We start from the raw sequence: 23589 nt of genomic DNA, 5'->3' as shown, positions 1-23589 counted from the left end.
AAAATTATTATTTTTTTTTTACTTTCTATAAGTTTTTAGCTCCCCCAGGCATTGAAAGAATCATCGGAAAAGATCCGGCTCCGGCGCTCGGCTCTTCTGGTTCTACACCCACGCCGCCCATCCTTACCTTCAGTCCCGTCTTTTCGTCATCACTACCGTTATTCGTGGACGAAGGGGTGTCGTCCCCCAGCCGGGACACGAGGACAAAGTCCTCACTGTTGAGAGTGGACACTGAGTCTGAAGACACGCTAATCTTCCCCACAGAGCCCTTGTCATCCATGGCTGCTACTTTTAATTTCGACCCTGCTGCTCATGAATGGAAGACAGGAGGAGGTGGTGTAGGGAGATGATGAGCAAAATCACCTAGGAAAGCAAAAAAATAAATAAATAATAGGATACATGATCATAGCAGTCATGAAGAAAATGAAAGCCACTTTTAGTTAAGCAGAAACTTGGTCCTCCTTCTGAAAATGGGGACGTTTATATCTGAATTATTTTTTGATGTCTTCTTTGCAGCTTAAAGAAAAACAAGTAAAACACCTAGGTGGTAAGTAAACGTATACCCCCACTGAAAGGTAAATTCAGTTTAAGTGGGACTGATAGACACGAGAAAAAAAAAGGAACAAACCCTTTTAAACACTCTTTTGTTCCTGTGTATTTTAGCAGAATAAAGATTATGTATGATTATTTGCTTGCTGCGATGCAAGAGTCACACCAATGCAGATGTATGTGAAGAACTGGAAAACAAGCCCCTTTGCTACAACATCCATCTAACCTGTGTCAGTACTTCCTCTTACAAAGGCGGTTATGTTCACTGGCAGCCGCAGTCGGCCAATGCAAAAAATATCAAGCCATGAGGTAGCCACTGAAAATAAACCAAGGTGCCATTGTGTGCAACAGGAAGAAAGGCTCAAATGAGCGTTCTGGAAGAGCCTAGAAAGGGAGCAGGACCCACGGCTACTCCCCAGCTTTCCTTGAGTCTTTCTTATCTCTTTCTCATATTTTGTCAGGACTTCCCCCTCACTCTGTAGCCCACCCTCCCTTTCTATGACAAGCAGCTCCGCCGGCAGAACAACAAAAGCAGTAAAACCTCAACAACTTTGTTCAAATCTCTAAAGCTATAGTTATCCAGTGATGTGCTGCCAGAAATGTTAATTTTCTCTCTCATATACATACACACATATACATATATATATATATATATATATATATATATATATATATATATATATATATATATATATATATATATGGCCTATCACCAACATAGGCCAATCAGCTAACCAGTATTTTCGCCCCTTCCCAAAATTACTTCAACGGAAGGTTTCCAGATGGATATGCGAAGCAAATCTATCTGGCGGCGTCAGGTTAGTGGTGATACAGTTCGTCATTTCAAGACCACAAACACGGCAGTACGGTTCATTAATTCAACTGTAGTACCGCCTCGGTATCGAGTATCGGCCGATATGCTCAACTCTGGTATCGTATTGGACTGGATCGGAAAAAACTGGATGGGTGCATCTCTAACTCTGTTTAATCTGACTGTACTTAACAGTAATCTCCTCCACTCTCCTGATAGGGTTAGCCAATTTTGATGGCAACTGATAAACTCTCAACTTTATCTAACTGAAAAGAAAAGTAGTTGACTACGATAAGCAAACTGCTTCCTAGTTCAGGAAATCAGTAGCTTTTATTCTTGTGAACAAAATAAATGTGTTGCCGCATTTGGACAAAATAATTACTCTGCTGCAGGATTTAATTTTGGCTATAGAGAAGTAATTTAAAAGTAAATTGCGATATCTTTCAACCATAATTGCGATCTAATTTTGACTATTCTCTGCATTGACCACAAGCAACAAAAAGGGCCTGTAGATAAAGATGTTTGTAAAGAACGACTACTTTTAAACAAGGAATTGGACTGTTGGACATCTAACATTGAACATATAGTACTAAATGCAGCCAACAAACAAGTCTATGTAATAAACAGTTTGATCAGTACTTAATGCTATGTTGAGATTCCTGAAAGTTTCTGGTAAAAAAGTATTGATTATATAAACTCTAAAACAAATAATAAACGTAGATTATCTCACTGCTGCATCCCTCTTCCCTTCCATGTGGAGGTAAACCCACTATAAATACATTACCGACACCTAAGGAACGTGTCTGATCCATTAATTGTTACATAACCAAATATTTCAGATTCTGCAATGTGAAAATTGCATTTTTTAAAACTGCAATTAGATTGCAATGCGATTAATTGTCCAGCCCTAGAGTAATTGATTGAAATCCACATTATTTTAAAGACCTGTGCATTTTGAGGCATAAGTTATGTATTTATATGCTAGAGACAGCAGAAGGCTTGAATGACTCGTTTACGTATCAAATAGCGAGAAAAGACTCCAAAGAGCATGAAGGGAAAGGAAAACACCAAAAGCTGTATCATGAGCATTAATGAGTGCTCACTGACCCACATCTGTATGGATGCACAAACTTCTAACACCGTCTATTTAACCGGCAGCTCCAACACCTACAATGGCTGCCTTGTTACCCCGTCGTCCTCCCTGGCCTCAACCACAGATCTCCGCCTGCTCCTGCCAAGCCATGCTGTTCTTTATCAGTGTCTTGGTGCAGCCCCAGAAACAAAACAAAAATAATCTAATATTGCTCATAAGAAACCAGCTTTGTCACAATGCTAAGATTTCAAAGTCTATACTATGTAAAATACTCGCTGCAACATCTTTTTGAAGGCACAGGGTTAACTAACTTTCTTTATTAGGGCAAAACCAATAAGTAGAGGGACAATTCAGTCCTTCTTTGGAGAAATATTAAATTTAAGTGTAACCCTGTTTTGGCAAAAAACATAGACCAACTAACAGTAATAGAATAAGTGTTTATCATGTAAAATTCACCCTTTTACCCCTTAAATACATTTTGTTGCGTACCTGGAGTCTCTAGGAGTGTAGAGATGTTTAATTTAGTCTGACTAGGTGCTGCGTAGATATCTGTATATTCAGCTTGGGTTTCAAGGTGTTCAGTTTTCTCTGGTCTCTATTATGTTTTATGAGTAATTAGTTCTCAGTATTTGCTGTGGAGCTGCTAAACAAGATCATGGACTTCCGGCTTACCGATTTAGCAAACCCGCCATTTTTATTCCTCGCCATGATTTTGTAGTCCAAGCTGAAGGATGGCGAAGCCACAAGCGGATAAGTGAACTTGGGTGTAATGGCAGCAAAGGAGGGGGGCGGGGCCATAGACTGAAAATATACTGACACTGAAATTTAAGACAATAACCAATGTCATTTTGTCCACTATCAGAATGCCATATTGTTTTAGGAATAATTGTTGCCTTGCAATATTGAATAAAGGCAATTATTTTATTGATTATTTTGTACAATTTCACACAAAAAAAACAGTAAACTTGTAGTATTCTAGTTTAGTTATTATACTGAGAGAATTATTTACTAGCCCATGCCTATTTTTACCTAAAATCAACCCAAATTAGATCAGGCACCAGTAATCAGGCAACAAAGGTAAATTAAAAAAAAGTTGGAAAATTACATAAATAGGACCTCTACTGAACTGAATCCTATTTGCAGATGAGTTTTTCCGGAGACGGCTCATAGATGCCTCATGTCCACAGAAAACAGCCCATGTTTCCCAATAAAGTTACTGACTTCTGGCCTTTAGAGGAGTCAAGTCAGCAATTTCTTTAAGACTCCAACCTGGAGTATGAAATTAAACCAGTTTTTCCCCATTTCATTGGCCTATAAATGATAGTGTGTTATGGAAGTGATCTGCAGTGGCTCAGTGTGAGAATTATTTGATTTTTTCCAATAAAAGACCAACAAAAAAAGGGCCTTTCTGTAGAGCGGCGTACTCAAACAGAAACACAACATATCTCCGTAAATAGCACTTTTAAGTCAAAGCACACGTAAAGACGTGGACTGGAAACTAACCGTGTCCGCTCGCAGTTACTTTTGCTTCGCTCACCACCCCTCCACGGCTGAACAGCCTGTTCTGGGCTGCCAGATGGGGTCTATGTGCACCTCCTGAGAGGCAGCGCCACGCAGAGACACAGAGCGCATTCAGAGCTGCAACACAGTTCCCTTCAAAATGACCTTGTATCTCTAGCAGAGATGCAACGGAGAGCAAAGGAATGCAAGGTAAATGTGAAACACTAGTTCAGCCTCTAGACGTCCTAAAGTGTCCAGCAGCCACCCCGGTTTCAAAGAGCCAGAGAAGATAAAGCTTCCTTCACTGTGAAAGGCACAGAATCGGCCATTTTGTGGCTTTTTACAAACGTTTCATTAGCAGTGATGTATCGCAACTTCTGGAAGAGTACAAGTAGAACCAATGCTGGAAACCCTGGCCCTTTGGTGTACATGTGGGTGCAATTATATCCATTATAATGGGGCCGCTCTCACTGACAATAACCAAACATGATTACTAAATAGAAATCTGTTCTGAAAGACGAAATTCCCAAAAGATAAACATGTTTGCAGCACCTCTGGAGAGATAGTATGTGGAAACATGACATGATACATTTGCTGTTTTTTTTGTTTGTTTTTCAGGCGTTTCTACAGCAGGATAATTTTCAACTAGAAAAATTTCTGAAGAAATTTAGCAAGGCGCCTGCCACTTGGTGCGTACCGTACCGTCAGAAATAGCAACAGGAAGTAACACTGCGAATTTCAGGTTCCTACGGTCTTCACAGCCCTCGCACCGGCCGTTGAAAGGTGCCATGTTAAGTCAATGGACCTCCTAGGAGCCTCTTGCTAGCAGTGTTGTCATGGAGACTCACTGACATCTACAGCCCTCTCTGTCTGTAAAGGTTTAAGAACTCTGGCTAAGCAGCTGTTGGTAGGACCTTCCTAAAGCTATTTCCGGTTAGCAACATGCTAACGGTTAGCCGCTAGCATGGCTGTGTTCAGTATCACCGGGTGATGTTACTCTGTTAGTTTAGTTGAAATCCTGTACTGAAAAGTGCCTAAAAAGGGAGAAAATCCTAAAATTCACCAAATCTGTCAAGCAGGAGTTTGTACAAGCTTCTTATAGCTACTTCCGGTTAGCAACATGCTAACCGTTAGCCGCTAACATGGTTGTGTTTGGTATCACTGGGTGAGTGTACTCTGTTAGTTTGGTCCAAATCCTGTACTGGCATGAGCCTCAAATAGGGAGAAAAAACGTTGTTTGTAACGTTGCCATGGTAAATCAAAATGGCGGGTGGTACAAAAAATACTTCATGGGATCAGCACACATGTTTTAATATACACACTGTGGGGATTATAATACAAAACTCTTAGTCTCCTACGCCGGGAATCGATCCCACTACCTCTTGCATGGTAAGCCTGCACTCTCCCTCTGAGCTATACTGTAGCTCCATATATGGGCATGCAGTATTGGGACCATAAGGGGTTTGATCCCCCATTAAAAAGCATTGGATGTTTGACACCTCATAGCTTGAAGATGCTTTATGCGACATAGCCCAAATTTCTTGTGGAGCTTTCTCTCTAAAGTAAGAAAAGACTCTGTGAAGCAAAAGTTGGTGAGACCTTCCTAGAGCTACTTCCAGTTAGCAACATGCTAACCGTTAGCCGCTAACATGGTTGTGTTTGGTATCACTGGGTGAGTGTACTCTGTTAGTTTGGTCCAAATCCTGTACTGGGAAGTGCCTCAAATAGGGGTGCCAATACTTAATGTCACCAAACGTGACCAAAGTTCATTGGTCAGGTTGGCCTCCTTTAGCAACTCAGCCTCACCACATCTGGGCCCAGAACTCAACATTTGACCAAAATGGTCAGTGGTGCCATTTCCCACATGTGGGTGGTGCTGTATTGGCCAATTGGGTCGTGTCTGGTTATCATGCCAGGTCCTGTTTGAAGCAAAGGCCCAATAGGAAAGCATGTAAAATCCAAAATGGGACAGAAAATTGACACATGGCTGAAAGTCACTTTAAAATTTTAAAATGTTAAGAGGAAGTGACTGTGCGAATTTCAGATTTCTACATTAATCACAGCCGCTGCAGCTGGCGTCGAAAGTTGCCATTCTATCTCAATGGAACGTCTCCCACTGGCCCTCAGAGTTCCGTCGTCATGGAAACTCACTGACACAGCTGCAGCGGGCCAGTCTAAAAAAGTGCAGACACTTGGTGTCCAAGTCTGCCTATTGGATTATAATGGAGAACTTTGCCTCGAACAACGCACGATTTCTCCGGAACCGTAAATGGTAGAGACGTAATTTTTTCTGTGTTTAGTTCGTAACGGATAGGGGAAGAAGAAATGCTATCGTTTTTTGCTAGAAAAAGTTTAATAAAGGCGTAAAAAATTATGATCTAAAGGGCATTTTTATGAATTTTCAGAAATCCTCTAAAAAGGGTCCCGAACAAATCGCTGTAACTCAAAAAGTATAAGAGATATCAAAATAATTCTTTCACCATGAGTATCAGCAGGCTTTTGATGACCCTGAAGCACATTTTTATGTTTGTACAAAAATCGGTGTAGACACAGCGACGATGTAAAAAAGTGGTTGATGTGGGAAAATGCAGCTCCAAAGCGTTTTTAGGATTTTGCACATTCGCTACTCCCGAACAAATTGTTCCTGCGGAAAAACCGTAACAGTTATTCACAAAATTCCTTTTTTCTGAGTGCCAGAAGGGTTGGGACATTCATGTGTGAAAGTCTCATGTCTGTACATAAAACGGTTTAGGAGTAGCGACGATGCGAAAACATGTGATGTTTTGGATTTTTAGACGTCATTTTTCAAAACCGCTCCATAGGAAATGAATGGGGGAGGTTTCGGGTTTGTGTCGGTCTGAGGTGATTTGCGAAAAATGTATAAATGCCACACCAATGAGGATTACATTTCCCGAATCCTGACAAAAATACCTACGTTTTGATGTATAATTTGTCTACGTAGAGTGAAAATTGAGCGAGTAAGGTCAAGTTGTTTGGAGTTTTGAAATTTTAAAAAAAGCTAGAGTGGGCCACTCTAGCGGTTGGAGAATTCCGTCATTGACTTTCATTATAAACGATGATTTCGCTGATTTTTGGACATGAGCTTTGAGGAGTAACTGTGAAGAGACGATAAGAGATATCTACATCCCGTTTTCACTTCTGAGTAGGTCTCACATATATCTACAAACTGGAAGTTAAACGGTGTTCGTAGGTGAAAGCATGACGACACAGTACAGCGTTGAAAATGGTCATTTGGAGGCTTTTTTGAGGCTTTCTTTCTACCCGACTCCATTCATTCCTATGGTTTTTTTTGGGGGTGGTTTTTCGCTAATTTTGTTGCCATGGTAACTCGAAACCCCAATAAACGTAGTAGCACACATCTCGAGACCGAGCCAGACGTTTTGATGTATATATTGTGGGGGTGCACGCTACGGTTCGGGCCGCATTAATCGTGAAGGAAGAAAAATAAAGAATATTAATAAAGAGACGCGTTTAGAGGTGCATAGTAATAGGTGCCTCCATGCATTTGCATTGGAGGCAGTGCTGTGCTTCGCACAGCACTGCCTCCTCATTGCAAATGCTATGGCAGGCGCCTAATTATAATTATATAAAATAGAATAAATTACATTTATGGAATATTCCCTCAGATGGGATATTCGGGTGGCGCAGCAGCAAAGGGAAATGCAAATGGATGCATGTAGAAAGGTCAAAATATAAAACAAATAAGAGACTACTCAGTAAGGGGAATAGTAAACATAAGGGGGGGAAAAGTGTACAGGTATTAGAAAATAGCATAATCAAAAAAATTCCAATAAATTTTCAACTGAGCAGGGTGAGTAGTATATGATTAGATATTATAGAATTATAATTTAAACAACTGACCAAAGATGTGAATTGGGATTTTCCTCTGATCGGTTCTGGGATCGCCTCCATAAAGCAAAACGGGGCCTGAAATTTGCGTACGTCACTGTCCACGCAAAAGTTTGGATTTATTTTGTTATTTTTTGAAAAACTTCATGGGAAAATGCACGAACCTTACGCCAACGTACGCTCATTTTGGAGACGGGGGAAAATCGGAGACGCAGATGGAAAAGTGGTGAATTGCAGACGTTGAATTTCACTTCATCTCAGACTTTAATCATAGATCGACTTCACCATAGGCATTCAAAACCGCTGATTTATTGATGTGTGCGCTGGTGACACAAAACTACACATAAGCACCCTTCAAATCAATAAAAGAATGCCTTTAAGCCGTCTAAAATCTGAAATAAAAGTCCGCACAGCATTCCTCTCTCTGATGATCACCAGGGTGAGATTAACGGATAAACTGTGACAAGGTGTGCAGCAATTGCTTTAATTGCTGCACACAGTCAAATACACTTGTGCGTAATGCTGCGCGGTGGATGCATTGGCACTGCTGGAAGACCTGCAAATGGAGGACATAGAAGGGAACGCGCTTTGAGCGATCAAATGTTTCCTGGCCAATATGCAGCCTGAGACTCCATCATTGCATTCTCCTATAACCTACAGGGGACAGTGGCTACAACCCCCCAGTTTCTGGGTCCAAAGAGCGCAGAGAAGATGCACGCTAAGCCGAGCGTCCGCATCCTCTCAGCTTCCTAAACAGATTCCTAAACAGCCTTTTGTGTTTTTTTTTTCCTTTTTGGGGCGTTGGGGGTCTTTATCATCTGGGGGAGATATCTCTTTCCTCATGGTCTCCCTTCCTCCTCAGATGGTTGATCTGAAGGCACAGCCTCAGAGCAGGTTCACCACTTAGCTCGGTGTGAGGCTGTCATATTTATATATCGTTCAATAGACATGTGGTGTGATAGAAAAAAAACGTCTCAGTAAAAAGTTCAATAGAAGAACAGTTTTGCTTCCTTTTGCATTCTAGCTTATCATGTAGGTTAATGCTACAGTGATTACATCCTCCCAACCAATCACAGATGCAGACCCAGGAACGTGCCGTCACTAAGCCCCGCCCCCTTCATAGAGTTCAGACATGTTTTTTCCTTTTATAAAAACTTGTAGTTTTGATTTTTTTTAAAGAGTTGGTTGTATAAAGGGGCTTAGTTTGAATTCAGAGTTTGAATTCTTTATCAAAAAAATAGGTCATTAAGCAACAGCAGAAAATGGCCATGGCTGCACTTTTTTTGATAATTACTCTCAAAACACCAGCAGAACATCTTATGAGTTACAGTTCTTGGACGTATCACAAGTTTAGTCGGCAGGTCAGACCTCAAAAATAAATCTGTGTGAGTCAGGAAAAGCCCAATTGATGAATCTCTAATTACGCTAACAGAACAAATCAGAATAATCCCTAAAATACTCAAAACAGCTGCGCTATTCAGAGCAGTGTGGCAAAGGCTGGAGAGTACTACTGGATAACAAAAATCAATAAAGGCCTTGGTCAAGGACAAAGGTGTCAAGTGATCAGAGTTCGAACAAAGAGACAGGAAGAAGCCAACAGACTGAGGAAACCAAATGTAAGATGCTATTTCCACGCAGGTTTTAAATTACTCAAACTGCTCCACAACGGTTTCACAAAATGGCGTTTTTGGGGAAATATTACATTACATATTCAGACAATGTGTCATTTGGCTTGCATAATATAAAATGTGATTGCATCTGCTAAAAAAGGAAAACCATGTATGAGGTTCATCAGGGTGTGTGGCTATAAAAGCGCAAAATGGAGGAGGTGCAGACCTGGCTAAGGACCATCGGGAAAACGGCCTGTTTTATTGTTTACTAGGTACATCGCATACCTAACCATGAAAAAAAAAACACTTATAAAGAAGACTTTGATATCTCTGTGTGTCAGTAATGCCATGTTTTATCTAATGTGCATCATGGGGATGTGTGTTAAACACCCTGTGTATTCTAGCACCTCCATTATGGCAAATCCAATTATCAATCGGCTCAGCAGCCAAGGACTCCAAATCTTTGACAGAAAATGCTTTTTTTAAAAAGAGTGAGCACGGTCCTATCATCCTCTGTGAGCTTTAGCATCACATTCTTCAAACGCTTTACACCAGCTGTGAGAATCAAGAACAAAAAAAGTCCATGGAATGTGCCAAAAATACTTTTGGTCTGGAAAGCTCGAAAACATGGCATGTGAAATATCATAACAAATCTTGCAATCAAGAAGCCTATTGCAATTACATTTTCACATACTAATATTGCACATATCTAGTTTATATGTATCATCCTCTATAGTTTATTATTATTATTATTATTTTCTAATTTCTAATTGCATTTTTACCACCAAGTAATAACATCCAAAACGAACCATTCTTCTCTGCAGAAATCCGGCTACAAGCTTAATGGCCGCTCCATTCAGAACTGGAACCAGGTGACGCCAAGCGCACCGAGGCTGCAGACGAGAACGACGACTGCCGTGTCTGGCCGCGTTCCAAGATGCTGGAGCTGGAGCGCGTCCAACGGATGTTAGGCTGGTGCAGAGACAGCTAAGTATACGGCTTTGTTATTCAACCGAGACAAAGTACTCGGCAATTAAAACTCTCGCAACGGAGAGGAGCGGTAATTATCTATTAAACTAAGTGAGTGACTGCGTTCTGGGTCTCGGTGAAACACGGATTATTGACGGCAATACACAACAGATGTTTGCGCAGAAACAAAACAGGGATTTGTTATTTCGGTGGTTAGTGAATGTGTCATCAGCAATAAAAGTTTAGAACAGCTGCCTTTCAGGATATAGACCAGAAAAAAAAAAGCTGACTAAGTAACGACCAGCTTTATGAGAGAGAAATGTGCAGAGAAACTCCTCGCAAACCACTTATCGGGTTGACTTTAACCGTCCTACTGACTCAACATGATAGAGAAAAAAAAGCTGCTCTAATGCTGAAATCAGAATTATGTTAGTTTAAAACTGTGGCATGAGCAGAAAATGTACACAAACAAAGTATTTTAAAGGTAAGAGGAAAACAAAGTGTTATTACAATATCATTTTGGCCGATTTCTTTAAAATAAACTGTGATTATGTTTGTGTGATTGGCTGAGTGGGAGTACTTCCTCAGATTAAATGCATTCATCCAACAGATGAAGCCAATTCAACCAATGCTTCTTCATCCCAGTCAAGTTTCAAAATGAGTGGCAGATATGAAGCCGTCCCCAAAGCAAGCCTGTTTGGAGCCATTCACGACCGTCTCTCTAACCATGTAGTAGTCTCAGTGTTAGTGACCACATAAATCTTCACATAGTTTTCATCAATTACCATCTGTGAATGCAAGAAAGGTTTGCTGACATTTTTTGCTCCTAAATCCAGAAACATCTCATTTTTGGTCGTTATTGACATGAAAGAGGGAAAATGACAAAACTGAAAAAATGTTTTGCAAAGCATGTGGAGTAACAATAACGTTCAGAAACACCACAACCTTCCAGAAACATCAGGATGAAGACAATCCTAAAGCTCAATGCAACATATTTTCCAACAGGTGCCTTGAAAAATAAATTCTTAGATTAATTCATGTGAATCATCTAAACCTACGACTAATTTAGTCAACCGAAACGTGGCAAGATTTAGTCCTATAAAAGTCTTAGCTATGATTGAAGCTACATTAAGGAGAAACAGAGACACACAGAGATATCGGCTTGTCTCCCACGGATCGGCACCTAAAGTATAATCTTTTGCTGCTCAGTGGACGCAGCATACCTACGCACCACCAGGCCATACTGATGACAAAACACTCCTAGTGTGGAAATTGTTACTGCGGTAAAAGGGTCAGTTAGCTATTTTCCGAATCAACTAGGTATTTAAACTGAAATCAGTCTGACATGATTTTCTAGAGAAATATATGATTATATTGCGACACAGCATATTAAATTAGTTCTTTCCCCTGAACTTTCCATTAATATGACTGGATGCAGCCTTTTGTAAATGGCCAGCTTCTGTTGCAATGATCCTTGTGTTCCCGGTGATTTTGTATGTCACACATTACACTTCTGTAATCAATTTTTAATTGATCTCTTACACATCATATTTTTTTCTGAAAAACTGAACTTTGATGTGTTTTTATTAGCTGTACGTATACCGCTATGTACAATGACCCTATACACGGTAATATGTATTTTGCTTTAAATTGAATTATTAAAATTAACTGACTTCTGATTTGTTGATATCAACATGTAATCATACATTTACAGTAACATAGAGGCCGGTCTCTAACTTGGGGAGATTTTTTTGGAGAAATCATAGTTTTATTTTACAATAAACATCTCATTGTTAGGACAGCTCAATTTTTAACATGACAAGAAGCTAGAAAACATTTGTGGAGCCCTTACCGACACTCTTAAAGAGAACTAGGAATCAGGTTGAGTTCAGTATGGACAGGCCAGCGGAAATTGGTTGCAAACTCTCTGATTGGTGCTCTGCTAGTAGATCCTGCCTGGAAAAAGGAGCTTTGCATTTTTTTATTTTTTTTTAAAGGGCAGATTTTGGAGTCTGGTTATGAGCACAGTACTTTTTAACGCTTTGAAAGCTTTGCTGCTTAAAAATATTTAGATAGAATAATAATCAAACGCCCCTCAGCAAGGAGTAAATGGATATTTAATAACTGTTTTTTGGATTCCTTAAAACCTATTAACCCTGAATAACCCTAGACCCTGCAACACATCAAATATATATCTTGAAAGTTAATCAATACAACCAGGAATACCTCATGAAGTCTTTAAAAAAATAAAAGGTAGCTTTTTTGCTTGATAACATTGGGTGAACCTTGCTTGCTCTGATGTTAACTTATCGCCCCTGTGTTGTTAGCCATCACCTATCTGCTTAACGTTAGCTAAGATAGCAACAACAGAAATCGATGACTGAAGCGCTTAACTACACATTTACCATTGGGAAACGATATTCCGTCACCCTTACGTAACTAAAGTAAACTGTTTGTTTGTTTGTTTGTTTGTTTGTTTTTTTTAGAAAAAAAAATCCTCTGAATAAACCCAGCTGACTTGCTGGCGTTGGCCACAGCCTCACAGGCCACTACTTTATTATGGCTGCTAAGCTAACGCCTGCTAGCAAAGCTACCCAGGCAGTTCGCAGCAACAAAGAGGCGCTTGTCTCCACAACGAAAGTGACAGTCGCTCCTGGCTTTGCAGCTAACACGCGTGTGCAGGCGCCTAGCCGCTCACCTCTGTCTCCGCGGGCCCTTTTATTCCATTGGCGTTTGGCACGGCATTGCACTTTCCCAGGAACATCGGCGGCGAGCAGCATCCAGGAGAGCTGTAAACACAAGCCCAACCAACCCGCTGACGTCTTACACTGCGCATGCGCATGATGGCGCTCCTCGCTCAGAGGAGAGAGTGCTGCTGAGCCAAGTGAGGTGAGGCGTTGGCCTCGGTGACCTGGAGCTAGCTGGCTTCGTGGGTTTATAAGCAAACTCCATTTGGGTCGTATTGATATTAAAACGTCTTTAATAGGGAATATATTTTTCAAAGCGTCGTGATAATTAATTACCGTATTTATCTCTAAACTGCACGTGGCGTTCATTGGTGAAAAGGTGCATCTCACCATAGTAGACACAAAATATTGCCAACATTTACGAATATAATGTCCAAGGGTGACACTAAAAAACTAGTCCATGCAAATATTACTTCAATGTTTGACTGTTGTTTTCTTTACCCATCAGGAAGTCCACATTATACAGTTAAAAGCCTTCAAAATATTGCAACAAGAGTTTGGATGAACATCAAAAAGAAAGTTCCTGTTTCTTCTGTTTTAGATTCCCTTCATTGGCTCCCAGTTAAATCCAAAACATAATTTAAAATTCTCCTTCTCCCTTAATAGGCAAGCTGCATCACGCAACAGAGATCTGGTTGTTCCACGTATTCTTAACGGAACCCTTTGCCTTCATACTGCATGTTTACTAGCAGCTCCAAGAGTTTCTAAAAGTAGAACGGGAGGCAGATCTTTTGTTTTTCCCGACTCCTCTCCTTTGGAACCAGCTACCGGTTTTAGTTTGAGAGGCAGACACCCTGTCTACCTTGAAGATCAGGCTCAAAACCTTTTATTTTTTGATAAAGCCTATAGTTAGAGCGGCTTAGGTTGTAAGATTCTATCTCTTTGAAATACATTGGATGTAAAAAGTGACTTACCCCAAAGTCAAAAGACTTGGGGTATTATTTCAAGTTCTATATGTGTTACAGGGAATTTCAGATTTTTCATAGTGTATTTAAAGTGCAGCCCAGCACAAATGTCACATTGCTGAGTTAAGCTGAACTGCATTGTATACAGTTTTTTCCTCACAAGTTGCCTTGTTGCCCTTTTACATTGTATTGTTGAACATTTAAAAAAAAAAAAAGAAGGAATAACTTGCATATAGGATTTATTCAGTTGTCGTTAGATGGTAAAGTGAAACAGCCTCTATTTTTTCCGCTGTCGCCAAATCACAACACGGTGCTGTTTGTTCACACCCCGTTCACCTTGAGTTGTGTTCATGCTGGCCGTTCCTGTCCAGCCGGTAAGGAGCTTGTTGTTTGGTGAGACGTGGAGGAAGTTTAATTCTGTACAACATTCTTCCAGTAAACATATTACACTCAAGTGACAGGAGAGGGAACTTTTTTTTAATTAATTAGTGGCAACCTCACAGACAGATTCCAGAAATAGATTACTGTTGAATAAATTTTTAGGGGGAGATATGTTGTCATTCTTTATAAACATTTGTTGCTTTTGCCTTAAACTGGAAGTATTGTGTTACTTTCCTGTTATGTGTTATGCAGAGGGGATTGTTTTTACCACACCTATGTCAGATGACTTAAATGAAAATTTCTGGTCAATAAAGAATCTCTCGTGTAGCTATGTGAATAATAATCTTTAGATTATTATTATTATATGCTGGAAAATGTTCCTGCTGTCAAGCATCTGAACACTGAGAAAACATGTCTTCCATTCATAAATAATAAATAAACTGACGTCATGTGATGAATTGATCTGTTTATCAATACTTAAAAAGGTTTATCAGGAAGACTTAGTCTAGCAGTTAAGTTCTGTTATATTTGGATTTTCTTTGTATCTTATTGGGTTTCCTTCACTTGGATGAGTCTGTTATGTTCCATCACGTATGGAAAGTTTTTAGTTTTTCCTACTCGTCTTCACTAAAAATCCATGATATCAAATATTCTCCAAACTTTTCAAAGCTTAGTAGGAACTGTTGTGATTTTTTTTTAGGTGTCCCTTTATTTTCAAAGCATTTTTTTTTTCAAGTTTTAAGTTAATATCTTCAGAGAAAACAATATGCTCCTGTAATTGCTCCTCCTTTACATGATCTCATCTCTGTCTGCCCTGTGTGTACAGAGGAGTGAAAAAAGTGTCCGATTATAGAATTTTCTATTTCGCTAAGAACATTCAACACGATTTAATACCAGACACATATTCATACACAGGAAATTGTTTAGATGATGATTTCATGTTTTGAAAAACAAGTCATCCAAACCAGTATTCACTCCCTATCAGAACCAGTTGTGTCAACCTTAGCTGGAACAACTGACTTCAAGCGTGCCCAGTTATTGGAAATGAATCTTTTAAATTGCTATACATGAAGTTTGGGCCACTCTTTTTTTCCAGAATTGTTTAAATTTAGCTGATTGGAAGTTTTTTCAAAACAATAAACAGCCTGTTTGGGGTCAGGCCACACCATCTCAACCGGATTAAGTCTGGATTTTAACTGGAAAGCTCTATTTTGTTTTGTCTTTTCAGACATTAAGAGGTGGATATGCCTAAGTGCTTTGAATCATTGCAACCCAAATGCCCTTTGGCCTTAAAGGTCCTAAACCGATGGCTGTGGTATAGAGCAGAGTGAATGGATCCATCATTTCCAGAACCAGCAAATGTTTAAAGAAATATAGAATTAATTTATCATTTCTTGTTGAATGTCTTAAAATCAGGACTAAATGAGTTGCTTTTTAAAATATTTGAGCCTGTCTCATACTGTTGGACACTTACAACGTAAGTAAATACTTGATTTTACAGATCCGATGGTAATCAGGTCTGGCTTTGGCTGATAATACTAAACAAAACATGCAGTTAACACACTTTTCAATCAAAGAATAATGTCCTGTCAGTTAAACTTATACAACATTGATCTGGTCAGGTCAGTAGCAGAGGGGGTTGTTAATCAGTGCCAGCTGTTCTGGTAATGGTGAAATCAACAACAGGGGCACTAAAGGGGCAACGATGAGACAACCCCCCAAAAACACGAATGGTTTTGCAGATGAAGGCCAGATACTTTTTTTACCCTCCTTAATTTATTTTTGACTGCTTTTCAATAGTTTTGCACATTAGTACGTGCCATTGCTAGAAGGTTTACAAGGTGTCTCCCACCACAGTTTGAAGGGCATGGAGGAGATTCCAGGAGAAAGAAAGGATCTTGGAGTAGATACCTCAGGACACCATTCATCATCTGAAAAGGAGCGTGCTCCTATGTTGTCAGGCATGCATATACAAGCATGTGGGGGCCATACTAATTATTGAGTTCCATTTTGAGTTACTGAAATAACATTTTCAGCAAACTGGCCCAGCCGACCGCATCAGTTTTTCTGTTTCACTTTCTCTGTGACTTCGAATGAAGCCCTCTGTGGGTTGATCACTTTCATCAAATGATGTGGCATACGTTTGTTCATCTTATATCAGTGTGGATTAGAACAGATGTGTGTTCTTTCAAATTTTTTAAGAGGTGTATATTATCACTGCTCAATACAGATGTGGACAAATTTGTTGTCATCCTCCTCTAAAGATGTGCTAAAAACCTTAGAATAAATTACTATTTTATGGCAGTAAAATAACCTCACACTGACAAAATGGGCAAAAAGTCTGACCTTCAGTGGGTGAAATAATCTTATGTGAATGAAAAAACATATTTTAAATAACTAGTGCCACTATAATTTCTACATTACGTTGTGTTGTGCAACCTCTTTTTGCCAATAGAGCAGCATTTAGTCTAAGTATTTTCAGAAGGTTAAACAGATACAGACCTTTGACTATTCCCCTTTGAGTAGTCTCTTGAGTTCCTGCAGAGTACTTGGTCCTCTCTTTAGCGCCCCCCACTGGTCGTCATAAGATCCAGCCTTTCTGTGTGAATTTGGCAACGAGTTTTGGATCATTATTCTGCCAGAGAACCATTGACAATCAATTGTCAATTTGCTAATAGAGCTCCCCAGATTTCTATCTAAAACGTCAAATATTTCTTGATGCCCTGCACTCTAACAGGGTTCATCTAGCTTTTTCAAGAGAAACAAGCCCACAGCATGACATTTTGAGTACTAAACAATGAACAAAGGTGTGTTTTTTACACAGGACCACTTGCTTAGAAAAAGCTAATTTTAGTCTCAGCTGACGGAAGTACAAGTCTCTATAGTAGGTTTTGTTAGGATGGAAGGACTGAAAGGTTTTTTACCGGCATCACTAATATTGCTGGCATATTAATGGTATGTATGTAGAACTGTATATTTTTAAATCTTTTCTTACACCTTCAATGGGTGTGCAAAAAACTGTATGAATGCTCGGCATGATGTCACAGAAGTTTCTGGTTTTAATTTTCTTGACATTCACTTGATGAAGTCTTCTTGCATTAAACTTCTCCTGCAAAACATACAGTCAGGTTTAAGACTAGTGTAAAAAGTCCATCTTTTTATTTTAACCTGTAAATCATAACAAAGTAAGAAAAAGGTCATTCATGAGGGCACTCCCTTAAGAAAACGTATCAATTACTCCTGTTGTATAAAATGTCCACTTTTAAAAGGCCAGAATAAAACCAATACAGACACACACAAGCGTCTAACAGCTCTCAGTTTATTAAAGCATGCAGTTTCATATACGCTAATGCTCCTTATTATAACCCAGTCTCTCAGTGCAACACAGGAGTGCTTTCCTGCTCAGCCAGTCTCTCTGTAGGTCAGTGCAATGCTGCTGAACAAGGCAGAAAACACGCCGAATAATCAATCAGTCAGTAAAACAATACGCGGACTGCTCCATCTATTATTAATAGCACATAAATCATCATCACCACCAGAGGATTAGACTTCACTCAAGGTCTGCATTACAAATACAGTAAGTAAAAGGGAAACCTTTCACAATGCGATATTTCCGAGGAAATAAATGGAATACATAACAGTATTATTCATTTTTGGGACACTTTAAGAGGTTCCGTCTCAGAAGGATCGGCTCTTCGGATCTTCCCGGTTTTCGAGACATTACACAACTGCCCCAAGGTTTTTGGAACATTTAAATAGATCTGATTTTCACAGGCTGTAGAAATGAGCGTCAACACTACAAGTCCATCTAATGATGGTGCCAGACTGTGTACAATGACGGATGTGTACCATCTCTTAAAAAATTCATTTACATTTCAATCGAACAATAGATTTTGCAAATAAAATGTCTAATACAGACATGAATACTTAAAACATTAGTTCATCATGTTTCACAATCAACGAACAAGATTTTTGTCTCCCCCCCACCCCACCCCTATAATCTAGAATATTCAGACGCTTTGTCTGATTTTAGAAAAACGTTACGGGAAATCCATACATTTAACCAAAATGAGCAAACTTCAAAACATATCAAGAAGGGGGAAAATAACACAACAACCAAATGTGGTTATAATATCAAGAATAATAATCAAGTCGCAGATATTAAAATTTTCCGAGCAAGCAAATAAAAGACGCTGCAAGCCAACTTCAGCACTTGACGTGGCCACACAGTGGGCATGTGCAGAACTCTTAACAGCGCCGGGTGTGTTGTATCACAACTACAGAATCATCGGTGCTCCCCTGCAATCACAAGAGGGGCCGTGTAGCATGCATGTCGCGGGACGCAGGGCTCCATGGATACTTCATAAACAAACACTTTGACTGAAAACTCATGAGAACTCCTTCACAAACAGTCCAATATGTGCCCAGCCCTTTTTTTTTCGTGACACTCAGAGCAGAGCTAATATTGATACTGAGAGGTGGGGGAAAAAAAAAAAAAAAGGAAAACGCCAGCAAAGTAAACATTGCTACTAACATCATTAACACTTCATTACCAAAAATAAGCTTTGGGTGAAAGGATCAATCACGCGCCTGTAGAAAAAGCCAACTGAAGGACTCCCTGAGTGACGCATAGATGAAGGTTCAAATCTCCTCCGACGGCTCACAGCAGAACCACGAGAGGGCCGTGTCACCGAGGCTCCTCACACAGTTTCTGTGTAAGGAGTTACGACGAGCCGTCAGAGGATTGCAGGGACTGATTGTACTATACACAACATGGCACTTAACGTTACGTGACTTCAAAGGAGAAGTTGTAAACAGAAGCTGAGGGGCCGCAGCAGCTAGCCGAGCTTGTTTAAAATGGCGCAGCTAGGTCGTCTGCGCCAGCCCTCGTCTTTCGCGGTCAGCAATTAACCGCACGAGGCAAAGTTCAAAAAGGAAACTGTTTGGTAAAGTAACCATGACAGAAGAGGGGGGAGAAAAAAAAAACCCGGTCTCCTGGCCTTCATTTTAAAACTTAATAAACACGGCGCAAGTGCACCTAAAGTGTCAGTCGCAACATCAAAATTCATCATCGGCATAAACGTCATTGATTTTGGGGTTTTAATTAAGCATTTCTTAAACTTTGATGAGTTAAAAAAAAAAAAAAAAATACAGACAAAAGTTTGTATTCATTTAAGATTCTCTCTGAGTGAAAGAGGTTTAAAATTCTAGTTAGGCTCAACTATAAACACACCCGCTAATATAAGGGCGCCAACACACTCTTTTTCTAGACGATAACAAGGTCTTGGCTTAACTCCAGCTGGAAAGGTGACAACTGTTCTTATCAGAAATGAATAAGCTCATATAAAATGCTCGGTTTCCTGCCAGTGGTTTGGCTTTTCAAGCAAAGTCCACAAACTGTTAGTAGGGTTTAAACGTTAGCCTGCTATATCCATCGCAGAACCGCTTGAAGCTCTGACGAGTGTTTGGGATCATGGTCCTGCTGAAACAATTTTGTCCAACTTCCTGATTTGTAATGAGTTGGAGAAAAAAAATCAGGAATCATCATTTTAACCCCTTTGTGTGACACATCAAAACAGACCCTTAGCATAATCCTGCCACCACCATGTTTGACGGATGGCATGCTTGGTCAGCAGCCGCTCAGTCTATGTTAATCTAAAATGTCTTGATGGTTCTGGAACAACCTATTCGATTTCTGTTTGTCTGAGCTAACATTTTGAGTCAGGTGAGCGAAGCTTGAGACACAGGATATACTAATCCTAAACGTGCATTAAAGCTGGTTTTGAAATGGATAGAGCCGGCTGATATTAAGCTTCTGGGCTGAGTCAGTGCCTAAAAACCAGCAAATTCAAAATTAACTCCACATTTTCTTATGAGAAAGGCCAAATGGCGTGCTCTGATAGCGCAGGGGTAGTGAGCACGACCCATATACAGAGACCTTAGTCCTTAGTTTCTGGCCTGAGGCCCTTTACCGCATGTCTCCCCCCCCCTCTCTCAAACCCCCTTTCCTGTCAGCCTACTTTGTAAAAAATGAGCCACTACCGCCATATAAAACCCAGAAAAATAATTTAAAAAAGGCCAAATAGACAGCGGTTATACCCAGACCTGACTGACAACTTGCTAAGGGAAATGTATCGTCCAAGCCATTTTGAACTTGTGTGGTTTTGGAAAAATCTGAACTATATGTAAACATATGCACCAAATTGTTGTTTTATGACTCCTTAATGTTTTTTAGATGAATCGGCATCAAAACAAACTCTTGAACTGCATCAATAAGAGTAAATCTGTGAGTTAAGAGTGAACTGTATGTAAACGTCTGACCCCGCACTGTAAATGTGAATAAAATTAAGAGGAAATTACCACCAAAGCCTGAAAGGTTTCTAGCATGATTTCACTAAATTCTCATCCAAAATGACTGAAACAAACTTGAGGGAGTCCTGGTGTTTGAAAATGATCCATTAACTCCAGTGTAGCGGATCACAGAGAACTGACCTCAAGGCCAGCAATCGACAAGAGAGCAAACACAAGAAAGAAAGATCCCAATACAAAAATATCTCAACATACAACTTCACAGAAGTTAGCGTTGCTAAAACAAATGAAAAAATAATAATCCAAAGGTTTTTGAAAAGTTAAACAGTGAATTAGCTTGAATAAACAACAGGTTATTTCCCTTTTTTGGTGACTTCACCTTTGAACATCCAGCCCAAATTGTGACTATTATACAGTCAGCAGATATAAAGGACTGGACTGGCATACAAAATACTCCATATTTTTTTTAAATCATCTTATGAGTCAAACAAAAGCTTTTATAGGGAGTTTGATTTGAACAAAACCAAGGAAAGAAAGGCCACTTTTTTTTTACACTACTGTGTGTGAATGGGAACTTTTACACACTTTCTTTGTGCATATGACTGTGTAATAGGTACTTAAAAACATAATTTGTGCTCCGAAAACAAACCAATTCCTTTGTTCACGAATGCAGAAATGCTAAACAACAAAATAAAGTATAATAAAGAATGTCTACTATGAATAAAAATAAATAAGCAGGCTTTAAAAGAACTTACGAGACTTAAAATCATCCAAGACAAAATGCAAATAGGGTTTACGACGGGGACCGTGTCCTAGGACAGTCAGAGGTCCATACAAAAGGACTTCTGATTCATAAAAAGGGTTTATATTATTTTAAATCTCCATTTCCGCCAAACGGTCGTTCAAGTTCTTGTTGAAGTCCAACCACTAATTTTCAAAGGAGTCAGAGAGTTATGTCTATTCTCTCAAACCCGCAGGCTAAAAACTACAGATGTAATGACACACTGGTTGCTGAGCTGAATCGGATACTTTGAGTAAGCGGAAACTGATAAAGAAAACCCCTTTCTGCAGATTTGTATGCTGAGATAAGAGTTTAAGTGTTTTCTATTTGCTCAGTTACCTTTTATTGATCTCAAAGGGAAATAAAACTGGTTTTCTAATTGTTATAGATCAGTCAGGATCACCTGAAGTGGTCAGTCTGGCAGCACATATCTGAATGTTTCTCTATCCCTTTCTCTGAAATAAGGCATAGTGTGGGAACAAAAACATACACCCTAAAGATGTGAAAAAAAAAAATGACATCGCAAAATGTTCCACTTTTACAAATGCCATAAAGCTGTGACCCACTCGAAGCTGCCCATACAGAGCAAACACAAGATATTACGGAAAATACAGAGAAATAAAAGGCAGAAAATAACTGAACGACGTTTCAAGATTTAAAAAAAGAGAATAAATAATCCTGCAGGCAGCTATACAGATCTTAAATACTCATGGATGTCTGCTTTTACAGGAAGTAATTCTTCAAAAGGCACACACTAAAAAAAAAAAAAGCAACCACACATTGAGAAATGTGCTAAGAAAAACGATGCGTTGTTGGATATTCTGTAAATCAATGAAGTATCTTAGTACGCAAGTGGAGCTCTGGAAGACAATCGTCTTCAGCCACTTAATTCACTGGATGTCAAAGGCCTGTTGAAGGTTCTCTAAGGTGATTGGTTAGATGCCAAACGACACCTTCACCTTTTTCGAATGGGTGAAAAAAAATAAAAAGATTCTCTGTTGTTGAAGGTGGCGGTTTGAGAAGAAGGGATTCAGCTCCAGTTTCATTCAGGTCACATCGAGTGTTCCTTCAGCTTCAATTGAGCAGCATCTCCGTCCCAGGCGTTTCGGGATGAGCCCTGGGGGAGGCGTCGCCCAGCTGAGAAGGTCCGGTTCGTAGTACAAGCTTCCTGATGCCCAGACCTCCTGGTCCCAGCCCTAAAGGGGATAGAGATTTCCTAGAAAGCCAAAAAAAAAATTACAAATAAAATGCACAATTGAACAAAAGAAGGGAGGAGAAGGATTAAAACAGCTTTAGGCCGACTGTAGGTCATTTCCTCGTTATTCTAGTATGTCCCTGGAGAGCAGCGCTGTGGGTATTTTACCTGAAGGCCATCTTTTTTAGATGGAGAGCATCCATTTTCTCTGTCAGGAGACTTTCTGACTGGGTGTGCTCCTCTACAGGGGAGGAGCAGAGAGGAGATGAGCAGGGAGGCGGGAGGAGGTGGGAGGCATCCTGAGACTGAGGGCTGGACAGATCTAAACAGTCCTAAGAGGCAAAGACGGCAAAGATTTCATTTCAATTTCACTTAAAAAAAAAATAACATACATTGATCACGTTATAAACAATACTTCAAAAAGTATTCACACTATTTCAACGTCATTTTTTTTGCCTCGATCCAAACTAGGGGTGGACAATAATTCAATATCAATATATTTTGTGATATAACTTTATTCAATAAAAGTGATAAGACATTTCTGATATTCCAATAAACATTAGAGTCTACGGTTACAGCATTTGTCACTGACTGACGTTCTGGGTTTTATGTAGTTTTCTGCATTTTTGTTTATGGGGGGGCTCAGGGTGGGGTTGTGTTCAGAATAATTTACAGTGTTAGTTTTCTATCACTGATAACAGTTTACGTGTCAGCCACATGTCTCTTCTATTTGACTTGCAAACGTCTCGGCTATTTTCTGGTGGGAAATCTTCCTGGCACTCCTCCATAAAGGTTGCATTTGTGGAGTGCGTGATTAATAACTGACCTGTAGATAGATTCGTAAACCTGAGCTGTGGATCTCGGCAGCT

The 23589-nt window shown here is 39.7% G+C and overlaps 2 protein-coding genes across 4 annotated transcripts in view; both read right to left on the bottom strand.

Annotated features, from left to right (window-relative positions):
- LOC105932112 (rab GTPase-activating protein 1) overlaps positions 1 to 13228 on the bottom strand; it is a gene marked incomplete at its 3' end in the record, with an annotated part of 61805 nt that extends 48577 nt beyond the window's left edge. Inside the window, 2 exon segments of the mRNA XM_036133922.1 lie at positions 128 to 363; positions 13101 to 13228. Of these exon segments, the coding sequence (XP_035989815.1) occupies positions 128 to 280 (153 nt within the window).
- Positions 13229 to 17733: 4505 nt separating this feature from the next.
- The window catches only part of rc3h2 (ring finger and CCCH-type domains 2), a 38002-nt gene continuing 32146 nt past the window's right edge, over positions 17734 to 23589 (bottom strand). For all 3 annotated transcript variants that reach the window (XM_021320764.2, XM_021320763.2, XM_012871133.3), the window contains exons 19-20: positions 22889 to 23052; positions 17734 to 22741 (exon numbers count right to left, since the gene is read on the bottom strand). In XM_021320764.2, the coding sequence (XP_021176439.2) occupies positions 22600 to 22741; positions 22889 to 23052 (306 nt within the window). In that variant the 3' untranslated portion in view covers positions 17734 to 22599. The remainder of the gene's footprint in view (positions 22742 to 22888; positions 23053 to 23589) is intronic.

This window comes from Fundulus heteroclitus, unplaced genomic scaffold (genome assembly GCF_011125445.2).
Source record: "Fundulus heteroclitus isolate FHET01 unplaced genomic scaffold, MU-UCD_Fhet_4.1 scaffold_70, whole genome shotgun sequence".
Taxonomy (NCBI): Eukaryota; Metazoa; Chordata; class Actinopteri; order Cyprinodontiformes; family Fundulidae; genus Fundulus; species Fundulus heteroclitus.
This window is presented reverse-complemented; position numbering and strand designations above follow the sequence as displayed.